Source organism: Medicago sativa, chromosome 2 (assembly GCF_051527215.1).
Source record: "Medicago sativa cultivar Bolivia chromosome 2, Bolivia_mono, whole genome shotgun sequence".
Taxonomy (NCBI): domain Eukaryota; kingdom Viridiplantae; phylum Streptophyta; class Magnoliopsida; order Fabales; family Fabaceae; genus Medicago; species Medicago sativa.
This window is the reverse complement of record NC_140750.1, coordinates 78,010,129-78,022,345: the sequence shown is the minus strand read 5'-3', so window position 1 is coordinate 78,022,345 and position 12,217 is coordinate 78,010,129. Positions and strand designations below refer to the sequence as shown.

The following is a 12,217-nucleotide window of genomic DNA, read 5'->3' as shown; positions in this document are numbered from 1 at the left end:
GTTATAATCCAACGCCAACCATTCAATGTGAAACGTAAACGTACATATTTGTTATTATACGGCAATACCAATAGATTTCATCACCAAATATGGGCCCTAAATGCTTAAATTGGATCTACTTACCACATGGACTTTTTGTACATACATACATGCTTCCCTCAATTACACTCAACTTAATTTATAACCCACTTTTCTTCCCTAGCTAGTTCCCATAATTGTTGAAGAAAGAAGTGCAACCCTACTAATTTATCTCCATCTTCATTATGTACATCAAGGGGTGAATGAATTTATCTTTGGAATTAAGTGCAGTAACAAATAAAAGCTAATCTAGGTAGATTCTAACTTGGTGATACCAAATTATTACAAATCTGTACATGGACTAATTAATTAAGGGTAGTGTTAACCTGTGCCCTTAGGGCACATGTTAAGAACTCCAAAAGAAGAAATATTCTATAAAATTTTGTGCATTGAATTCATTAAAAAGTCAAAGATTAAATGAAATGCACACATTCCAATACATTATTTCTATATTTGATTCCTTAACTTGTGCCTTAAGGGCACAAGTTAACATTTCCCATTAATTAATTCACTCTTTGCCGTTATTGTTGTTGTTGCTGCTTGTGTGGGCACGTACACTTTGCTTGACAATCTTGAAGCTTCTATACAAGTGTTGGAAGAAAATTAATTAGGTAATAATTCATAATAATAAATACGATAAAGATATATATATATATATATATATATATATATATATATATATATATATATATATATATAGTTGAGATATTGCATTTTGAAATACCTGAGCTTGCTTTTGAAGGTCTTTGATGTAATCCACAGCCAAGTCCAACATATCTGCTGTGTTTGTTTGCTTCAAAAAAGGAAGAGAAACAACGTTGTATCTTAAAGCATTCACATAAATTAATGTATGGTTTGAGACTTTACAAATGTTAAAACCAATCATGAAGCATGGTACCTTATCCATGTTTGGGACCAGATCTTGTAGCTTCCTCATACGCTCACTAATTTTAGTCCTTCTAACCTGAAGCCAATTTAATGATGTGTTAAGAGTATTAATTTATGGGGAATTAGTCACTTTAGTCCCTGAATGGGGAACGATTCGTCAATTTAGTCCCTGAATGAAGATAAATTGCAAAATAGTCCCTGAATGTAGACTTTGTTAGTCAATTTAGTCCCTGAATGCAGACTCCGTTAGTCAATTTAGTCCCTGAATGTAGATTTCGTTAGTCACTTTAGTCCCTGAAATTGACCATGCAGGGACTGTTTTGCATATTATCTGCATTCAGGGACTAAATTGACGAATCGTTCCCCATTCAGGGACTAAAGTGACTAATTCCCCATTAATTTATATAGTTAGTAAACTCAAATAAAATGAACCTCAATGTACATATAATGGCCCCAAAAATCATGTCTTAATAGTACTATACTAAAACTAAATATGTAAATTGGTTTATGATTTCCTAAACAAAAGAAAAGTAATATAGGGAAATTGTTGTCAATTAGAATTATCTATAACCAAGTGGTTTGCTCAAATGGTTAATAAGCTTCGGACTGAAACAATCGTTGATCAGACTTTACTTGCCTCATAAGAACTAAGGTAAAAAAATATTGTAAATCAATAATCCATACCCTTTCGGCAATGCTTCTTGGGTGGGTGGCACAACCTCGCTTGGCACGAATTTTCATCGGAACAGAATCTGAGAAATGCAGAAACTTCTCCATAGCTGCCATTTCAGATGAAGTATTTGGCATACTCAATTGATGAGCCAAAGGAGAATTAGAATGTCCTCCTCCTGTTTCATTCTAATCAACCATAACAAAATCATGTCAAATGAAATTCCATTAAGAAACTACACTTAAGATCAAATTAACCAATGCTAGATAGTATTCTACCTGAACATTTAAACCAGAAAATTGTTGTTTTGAATCATTATCTCTAAATCTTTTTAAACCACCAACATTTTCAGACATCATTTCAGAATCATCCCAAGTATCAACCTGATAATCCAAATATTCGTTACCATGAATTTCACCAAAAGCTTCATTTTCTTCATTATTTTCTCTATTGCCTTTGTCACCAACTTCAGCTATTGTTGACATTAACCCTGATGAATAGTTTGATTGATTCTTCAAATTCCTTGAAGTAGAAAATTTTGGTTCTTTCATAGAATTATTAACAGCTCCTAAAGTTCCCATTCCTCTCATACTAACATAACCTGCCAATTAAACTTGCATAACATCACTATAACAATCTATATGTTAAAGAAATAAAATAGTTTGGGGACAAAAATGAAGCCTAATAAGTAATAACTAATATTCCCACTAGGGTTTTTTTTTTTCACCACTTGTTGCAACAAGTACAAAGTATAAAATATAATGTCCACATAATAGCAAATATTAAAAAGTATATGTTACCCTAAAGAGATCTTTAATATATATAGTAGCATCATAAAACCCCTGACAAGAAAATTTTCAAATTTAACATTTTTCTAGGAAAATTATATTTTTTTCTCTTTAAAGTAGGACAAGGAAAACTGGGTTGAAATCAATTTATTGAAGTTGTACATGCCACGGACAGTACCTTACAAGTCCACATACTAGTAACGTGTACTAATTTTAACCAGAAAACCTTTTACAATTCATTTTCTTCAATTTTATAGATCAAATATGTAAACTTATTCTAATAAAATCCACCATTTCGGATCAAAAATCAGTAATGTCACATAATCAAGTGTAATTACACTTGGTTAATAAATATTACACGTCAATCTTGAAACACTTGAAAAATGTGAGTAAAATTTCAGATTTGGAAACGAAAATTAAATCTCGTTTCTGTTAAAATAGAGGGACCAAAAGTGCGTAACAAAGAAAACACATACTAGAAGATATGAAACATACCATTTTCAATGTTAATTTGAGAAAATAATCCAGCTGGTGAACTACTATGTCTAATAAGATTTGAATTAGTTCCACCATGATTCTTCACTGGCTGCAACCTATTAACTCCCATTGAAAAACTTCCATCTAAACCAGAAGAAACATTCTGATTTGGCAAAGGTGGCATCATAGAGCTTTGATAAAAACCATGAGAAGAAGGAACAGAGTTGTTATAATTATTATCACTGATATTGATATTGATATTACTCTGCTGATGAACCACATGTTCATTGTTGATTGAAGCCAAACCCTGATCTTGTTGTTGTTGTTGTTGATGATGATTCATATTAACCTCTTCTTCTTCTTTCACTGTTGAATCTACTGAGATTTTTTGAGCTGCTAGTAAATCATCTTCTGAACCAAAACTGTTAATAAACCTTGAAAAAACTCGCTCTGTTTCTGGACTTGATGGTTTATTGAAAACATGCTCGTAGAATTCTCTGTCAATGATGTTGTTGAAATATGAACTTGGTGCTGATTTAAACCTTGTTAAACCTGAAGAATTTACTTGTGGGTGTTGTTGTTGATGAAGATCTGACTCCATAGTTTTCTACCAAAGCTTTTTTTTTTCCCTTCTTTAAAAAAGATTTTTTTTTTCTTTGACAAAACCTTCAAAACCAAGCAATTATTGACCCTTTTTTCAGATCTATATGTAGATGAAATTCATTTATTGTTGGAGTTTGAACTGTGAAGTATGGTGAAGGTAGAGTGCATACGAAACAGGACAAAACAGAGGAATGGAAAATGAAAAATATATATAAAAATAGGGTTATGAGAAAAATATAAATATTTATTAATTTTTCTAACTTATCAACAAAAAATGATATTGAGAAGGTCAATGGAAGAGTAGTTGTAGCGAAAGTAACAGCTAAATAAACAGCTGAATAATTTTTTTTTTGGTTGAAAAAAATTGTAAGAACAGAACAACAAGAACAGAACACAAACCTCTGTGTAAAAGCTAAATATTTATTCTCCTGTTTATGTGTTCCTCTATGTTATTGTTGTTGTTGTTGTTGAGGTTTGAGTGGTGGAGATGTTTTTAGCTGTATTATTATTGTTGGAAAGAGAAAGAAAGTTTAAAGTAATGGATTATTTTATTTTACATGGAAAAAAATAAGAAAAATAGTATTTTATTGTGTGTGGTTCTTTGTGCAGCCAATGGAAAGTGAAAAACATGGTCATAAATCTTGATTCACAGATTTGGTGGTGGATTTCATTTTACTACATTGTCCTTAATTTTGGAAACAAACTGAGTGTAAGATGAGGGTGACACGTGAGGACTTGAGATGGGAGAAAAAGGGAAAAAAGCTGATCCTGTTTTAAGAAAGCAGTGTAGGTTTTGATAAAATTGGTAGGATACCAGGTGAAGTGACTTTACTATTGCCCTACACAGCTGCATCACACACTGATTGGTAGGCTAGATTTACAGCAGTAAAAAAATGTGATAATGAAAGCCTGATTACAGTTTTGGTTTTACTGGGAAATGATATGGGTAACACTTGGGTGGTGTAGCTTTTGGTGACATTGTTCCAATTTCTCTTATCAATCATTCTTTTTCATTAAAATAATTTATTTTAATCACCCATTTATAATTCTCTCTCATCTAAAATACATTAATGTCACCCAAAAACTATGTCACCCAAGTAAGGGACATTGTCAAAACGTTATTCAAGCAACCTACGAAAAAAAATTGTTTTGAAAATACACAAATTAAATTAAATACATGTAGAAATTATAACTATATAATTTTTGATATAAAGTTACTAATTTTTATATGTTTAAACAATGTTTTAAGAGCATTTATAATGGAGAAACTCTATTTTGGGTATTAAAATGGTTCTCACGTATACACATTTCAGGAGTTGAAGAATGTATGACATGACTTGGGAGATTTATCTAAAAGACCCAGGGTAATTGGATGCAAGGAGATCTTCAAGCAAATGGGAGATGTTCCGTGGCTGAAGACGATTTGGTGTAGACTTGCGGAACTACCTAAAATCCTAGTCTAGTTGGATGCAAGGATCCTCTAGAGGACGGAAGGCATCTCGAGGGTTGAAGAGGCTAACGGTGGAAGCTTGTGGAGCAAGGTGATGTAGTTGGATGCAAGGAAAAGAAAAAGAAGCAAGGTGGTTGATGGTTAAACTGACATCATCACCAATTTAAAGTCAAGGAGGAGATTGGAGAATTGCTATTTTTGACTCAAATTTGGAGATCCTGGTAAAAGTAAGAATCGTGACACGATTTTAGAAATTGTGACACGATTTTTTGGCAGAATGCAAGGAAGCTACTGGAAGCAAAATCGTGGCGTGATGGTAAAATTCGTAGCACGACTTTGGGATAAGGATGTAGTACTATTCTGTGTACTAGCTTTATCGTGGCACTGTTTAGGCAAATTATAACACGATTTTGCACTAATTTGAACACTATTTGAGGCTTCATTCTTCATTTTTGAGGTAAGGCTTCAAGAGAAAGAAACTTGAGAAATCAAATGAGATAAACTTTGGTCAGGGTTGTCTTAAGAGGTTCTCTTGGGTCAGAAAACATTTGTAAATACATTAGGTGAGTGAAATCATTAGATCTAGGTTTGTTTTTGTTGTTGTTGTTTGAGGTTACTTTGATATTTGTTACTACTTTCCTTTTGCTCCACACATCTAAGTTTATTGGTGTGATTTTGAATCCGAATTTGTAACGTTTTTATTTTTTATTTTTTTAAGGACTACATTGGATCCCGCTGTTTTTGTACATACACTCTTAATAAAATAGTAATAAATAAAATAAAATATTTAATATTGAAAGGGACACGGATGTATATTGTACTTCCTTTTTATTTTAATTTAATTTATAATTTGCTTAAAAAAAAAGCAGTACTGTACCTTTTTTTTTAACCTCCAATTTTTAGAGAAAAATGGTGATAATAATCTAAAGTTTGTTTGAGAGGTAAGAGCATCCACAATGGCAGTTCACGAATGGGGACTTCTTAAATGGACTTCACGTGTACACATCACTTATTTATAATTTTTTAATAAAAGTACTTATTAAAGACACAATGACTCCAATGACAATACACTAATAAGGACTTCAATGAAAAGTACTTAAATAGGTCACACTAACTTTACATCATTAAGCAAAAATAATTTATTATTTCTTTTGTAAGTGGGACCAAGTAGTACATATTTTATTACTTCTTTTAAATGTGTGACCCGTTAGTTACCTAGGAGAGATATGATCCTTATATAGTGACATGTTGCTTAACATGAACTCATTTTTTCTTCCTCCAATGAGGGGATCCTTAACAGAGAGTGATCATTGTTAAGTAAGGACCCCCATTGGATATACTCTAAGTAAAATCTGATCAATAATTATTTTCACGAGAATCAATGTAACGCCCCATTTTTATTCTATTATTTTTAGTGGATGTTTGAGTGTTTTATATAATTTTATATGATTTATTTGGTATTTGATGTGTTGTATATTATTTAAATGAATATGGCTTTATTATTTGTGGAAATATTAGGAGAAATAAAAATAGGAGTAAAATATTAATATTTTGGTTAATGGGAGTTAATTAGTAATTATGAGAGTTTAGTGGGAGTTAAATGAAAAGAAAGAAGTTATATTTTTGGGAGAAAAAGAAAGAGAAGCAGAGATAAACAGTTTCACGTACAAACAATAGAAAAACTGGTTTTTGGAGAGAAAAAGGAGAAGAACCAAGAGAAAGCTAGGAGAAGAGCTAGGAAGAGAGAATCCAATCGTTTTTGCTGTAGAATTTGCTGAGATAAGGTAAGGGTGGGATTCCTTTCAATAATCATGGTATATAATTTGAAAATTGATGAATTTGTTGTTCTTGGTTTTTAGGGTTTGAGAAGTTATGTTAGATGATGAATTATGATGAAACTTGTTGTTGAATTGCATGATTATATGTTGTTTTATCCCCTATGTTGTCTAATAAACCTGTAAACATGTTTCTAAAACAATTTGGGTGATTATGGGATCAAATTTGGGGTTTGGGTTGATGAAATTGGGGTTTTTGGAGTGAAAACTGGTCTGTTTCCGTAGAACTGTCCATGTTCCATCGTAGTACGATGCTGGGAAATCGTACTACGATTTTTCCAGCAGCAAACAAGACTTTTTCAGTGTATCCCATCGTAGTACGATGCATTCCATCGTAGTACGATGTAATAGTGACAGCATTCCCCTGTTTCGTGTTCTTGCGTCTTTTTCACCCGTTTTTGTTTTGAACTGGCCTTAGGTGTAAACATGAAAGTTGTAGATAATTAAGTTAGCTTTAAAATGGCCTTGGTTTGGAGTGGAAAAGATTTGTAGATTTTGAGTTATGATAAAAATAGTCCAAGTGGATCTTCAGAAAACTTTAAGAAAACTTAGCATAACTAATCCCAAGTTAGTCCAAAAACATATGGTTGGTTTCCCAACTTCAAACTTAAGTGTTAGGGACTTAGTTGAGGTGTTTTATGGGTATTTGGCTTATGCCCCATTGATCAAAACTTAATTGCTTTTGAAGGATGTTTTAGACTTAGAGATGAATGTAATTGATTTATATATATATGCTATGTTGTTTGATTTCCGTTGTTGATGTCGTTGTATCATCTGATGTCGAAGTTGGGGAGTGTGTCATAATTGTTGTAGGCACATATGTTGTTGTTGTAGTCGTTGTTGAAGTTGTATGTTGATATACACAAGTCGAGTCCATATGCATACTCATGTTCTGTTGGGGGCTTATGCCCTGGAATGCTTATCATTCAAATTGTTGGGGGCTTATGCCCTGGAATGTTTATCATTCACCTGTTGGGGGCTTATGCCCTGGGATGCTTTAACCATCCAAATCGTTGGGGGCTTATGCCCTGGAATGCTTAGCATTCAACGCGCGTAGATTGGTACCACCTGCATGATGCATTAGTTGTTGTTGTCGTAGCATTGTTGGGTTATTGTTGTCGTTGTAGCATTGTCGAGTTGTTGTCGTTGTCGCATTGTCGAGTTGTCGGTGTCGCTGTGGATAACGTTGTTGTTGTTGTTGTTGTACCTTGTTGCTGAAAATAATTATGTCGTTGCCTTTGTGTTTATTTAAATACATTATTAATGATGCCTGTTGTGATATGCTTTGTTGTTTTCATTAATTTGATGAATTATATATTATTATTATTGGATAAGTTTCTCACCCCTTCTGCGTATATGTTGCCTCGACCGTGGGTAATGTGCAGGTACTGATGACTTGTAGGTTTGGTCGGCTCAAGTGTCTAGGGCTCTGATACATACTAGGATGGGGAAATCGTTGCGAATGTCTTCTCATTTCTTTTATGTATCACATATTTTGGAAAAGACTTGCTATTAGAGTTTATCGTTGTTGAAAATAAAGTTGATTTATGTTGGGGCCTATGTGCCAAGATTTTCATTGATGTTGAATTTTGGTTGAAATTATATTTTTAAAGAATTATTCCGCTGCGGTTTATTAAGATTCTTTATGTTGGTCTTAAATAAATAGATATTTTCTATTTATGAATTTTTGAAAAGTAGTGTGACACTCCGTTGTGTGATTACTCTGATTATAATAATTAATATTACGTTGTTGGGAGAACGGGGTGTTACAATTGGTATCAGAGCAGGTCGGTCCGTCCGGCCAATTAGTAGAGTCGTGTCGAGCCTAGTAGTGTTGTGTGACAATTTTGTATTGTCCTAGTTGTCCTGTTTGTTGTTGTTGTGTAACCCTTCGTATGAACTGGTAGGAGAACAACCATGTTCATATTAATTGTTTTAGAAAGACGGTGTACTTTTCTTCTGCTGAAGAAGAGAGTGGAGCAGAATTTTTATCTACCAAGCAGCTGAAGCGGTTAGAGCATGATGGAAACTTAATGTTTTCCTTGATGGCGTATTTGTCTGTAGAGAGTCAGTCGATAATTGATGGATTGCCCGTGGTGAATGAATTTCCTGAAGTTTTTCCTGATGAGATTCCAGATGTGCTACCAGAGAGGGAGGTTGAATTTTCGATCGATCTTGTGCCGGGTACGAAGCCTGTGTCGATGGCTCCTTACCGTATGTCAGCCTCCGAGTTGGCAGAATTGAAGAAGCAGTTGGAAGAATTGCTTGATAAGAAGTTTGTAAGACCGAGTGTCTCACCTTGGGGAGCGCCGATATTGTTGGTGAAGAAGAAGGATGGTAGCATGAGATTGTGCATAGATTACCGTCAGCTTAATAAAGTGACGATAAAGAACAGGTATCCATTTCCGAGAATTGACGACTTGATGGATCAATTAGTGGGTGCTCGCGTGTTTAGTAAAATTGATTTGAGGTCAGGTTACCATCAGATTAAGGTGAAAGATGAAGATATGCAGAAGACGGCCTTTAGGACACGGTATGGCCATTATGAGTATAAAGTGATGCCCTTCGGTGTCACTAATGCGCCAGGTGTGTTCATGGAGTATATGAATAGAATTTTTCATGCTTTTCTGGATAAGTTTGTTGTTGTATTTATTGATGATATCCTGATTTATTCTAAGACTGAAGAAGAGCATGCAGAACATCTGAAGATTGTGTTGCAGGTGCTGAAAAAGAAGAAGTTGTATGCAAAGTTGTCAAAGTGCGAGTTCTGGTTAAGGGAAGTAAGTTTCCTTGGCCATATTATTTCTGGTAGTGGTATTGCAGTGGACCCATCGAAGGTTGAAGCGGTATCACAGTGGGAGGCTCCTAAGTCAGTTACAGAGATTAGAAGTTTTCTTGGTTTGGCTGGTTATTACAGAAGATTTATCGAAGGATTTTCGAAGTTGGCACTTCCATTGACTCAGTTGACCTGTAAAGGTAAAGCTTTTGTGTGGGATGCTCAGTGTGAGAATAATTTCAATGAGTTGAAGCGGAGATTGACAACGGCTCCAATTTTGATTTTGCCAGAGCCAGATAAACCTTTTGTTGTATATTGTGATGCGTCCAAGTTGGGCTTAGGTGGTGTGCTTATGCAAGATGGCAAGGTAGTGGCTTATGCTTCGAGACAATTGAGAATACATGAGAAGAACTACCCTACACATGATTTAGAGTTGGCTGCTGTGGTTTTTGTGTTGAAAATTTGGAGACACTATTTGTACGATTCCAGATTTGAAGTGTTTAGTGATCATAAAAGTCTGAAATATCTATTTGATCAAAAGGAGTTAAATATGAGGCAGAGAAGGTGGCTAGAGTTGTTGAAAGATTATGATTTTGGCTTAAATTACCATCCGGGTAAAGCTAATGTGGTTGCAGATGCCTTGAGTAGGAAAACGTTGCACATGTCGGCTATGATGGTGAAAGAATTTGAATTGCTGGAACAGTTTAGAGACTTAAGTCTTGTTTGTGAATTGGCACCTCAGAGTGTGCAGTTGGGTATGTTGAAAATTAATAATGATTTCTTGAAGAGTATCAAAGAAGCCCAGGAGGTTGATGTGAAATTTGTAGACTTGATGGCTGCTAGTAATCAGAATGCAGATGGTGATTTTCAGGTTGATGATCAAGGAGTGTTGAGATTCCGAGGTAGGATTTGTATTCCTGATAATAATGAATTGAAAAAGTTGATTTTAGAAGAAAGTCACAGAAGTAGCTTGAGTATCCATCCGAGAGCTACAAAGATGTATCATGACTTGAAGGAACTGTTTTGGTGGTCTGGATTGAAGCGTGATGTCGCGCAATTTGTTTATGCTTGTTTAACTTGTCAGAAATCGAAAGTTGAACATCAGAAGCCTGCTGGTTTGTTGACACCATTAGATGTGCCGGAATGGAAATGGGATAGCATCTCCATGGACTTTGTGACGAGTTTACCAAACACTCAAAGAGGGCATGATGCCATTTGGGTTGTTGTCGATAGATTGACGAAGTCGGCACACTTTATTCCAATTAATATCACTTATTCGGTAGCTCAGTTGGCGGAGATTTATATTCATAATATTGTGAAGTTGCATGGTGTCCCGTCGAATATTGTGTCAGATAGAGATCCGAGGTTCGCTTCGAGATTTTGGAAGAGCTTGCAAGAAGCTTTGGGCTCTCAGCTGAAGTTGAGTTCAGCTTATCATCCGCAAACAGATGGTCAGTCGAAAAGGACGATTCAATCATTAGAAGATTTGTTGAGGGTGTGTGTACTTGAGCAAGGTGGAGCTTGGGACAGTCACCTACCATTGATAGAGTTCACGTACAACAATAGTTACCATTCGAGTATTGGTATGGCACCTTGTTTACGTTGGATTTTCGTAAACAACCGCTGGTTTACAAATGGTAACTTGCAAGATCAACCAGTAAATCTTAGGACATATTGTGTTTGTTCTTGTTGTTAGAAATTCTGTGTTTTTGGTGTCAAAAATGTAAGAAATATGACAAAAAACAATCGAATTCAATCCACTTGAACTCAATCGAACTTGATAAAGTAAAGTGCAAGAACACTTAAAGAACAAAGGGTAAATTGCATTGATTAAACAAAAGTTGGTACACAGATTCATACATTGCAACTTGTGACTCGTTTCTCGCTTCCATACGGATACTTTGAGTGTAAGTTTGTATGACGGAATTGTGACCTGTTTTTCCTATGAAAAACTACTATTTATACTAAGTCTAGAAATAACTACATTTCTTTGAAACTAAAACTACAACTGCCACAAGTCGACAGTTTTCCTTATTTGAAAACAAACTTAAAATAAAAACTGACTTAAAGAATAACTGCTGATAACCACCTTCGAAAACTGCTTTATCGAAGTCTTCTGCCATCTTCGAACCCATATTTGCTTTCAACACAACACTCTGTTCGAATCTTCTTTGAATCTAGGTCAACTATACTTTGACCACATTTATTACAGCTAGTAAAATATATTGGCTAACAAATTGCCCCCCAGAAACGCCATTTTCGATTTCTCTGAAGAAGAAAAAGACGTTTTTGAAAGAAAAAACTAACATTCTCCATCGAAATGAATGATGTCAGTATTTAATTCAAAACTAATTCAAATTCCCTTTAAATACTGACCCCACAATCTTAGTTAGTGGGCTACGTTCTCTAACATTGGAAAAGACAACACTTTAATGGTAAAACTGTCAAAATAAGATCTTGACATGTGTCATGATCAAAGGTCCATATAGAAGCAAACTCACCTTTACTCTTTTCACTTTTCACCATTTCATTTTCACTTTCACTGTTCCTCTTCTCCGCCAAAAGTTCTCCCGAAGAAAAACTTTGAATTTTCTGCAACTCCTATCTTTAAACACGAACTATTCATCAAATTCTCACCAAAACACTTAAACA

The 12,217-nt window shown here is 34.6% G+C and overlaps 1 protein-coding gene and 1 long non-coding RNA gene across 2 annotated transcripts; one reads left to right on the top strand and one right to left on the bottom strand.

The window, feature by feature from the left end:
- Nucleotides 1-218: 218 nt before the first annotated feature.
- LOC146951032 (transcription factor bHLH130-like) lies at nucleotides 219-3,980 on the bottom strand. The gene is made up of 7 exons (XM_085747000.1): nucleotides 2,920-3,980; nucleotides 1,915-2,237; nucleotides 1,651-1,824; nucleotides 977-1,042; nucleotides 803-871; nucleotides 586-659; nucleotides 219-391 (listed from the first exon to the last, which is right to left on the bottom strand). The coding sequence occupies exons 1-6, from the start codon at nucleotides 3,500-3,502 to the stop codon at nucleotides 600-602; spliced, it is 1,275 nt and encodes a 424-aa protein (XP_085603126.1). The 5' UTR covers nucleotides 3,503-3,980; the 3' UTR covers nucleotides 219-391; nucleotides 586-599.
- Nucleotides 3,981-6,592: 2,612 nt separating this feature from the next.
- Nucleotides 6,593-8,426, top strand: LOC146951031 (uncharacterized). The gene is made up of 2 exons (XR_015027760.1): nucleotides 6,593-6,738; nucleotides 8,175-8,426. It is a non-coding gene; the product is annotated as an uncharacterized LOC146951031 (long non-coding RNA).
- The last annotated feature ends 3,791 nt before the right edge of the window (nucleotides 8,427-12,217 follow it).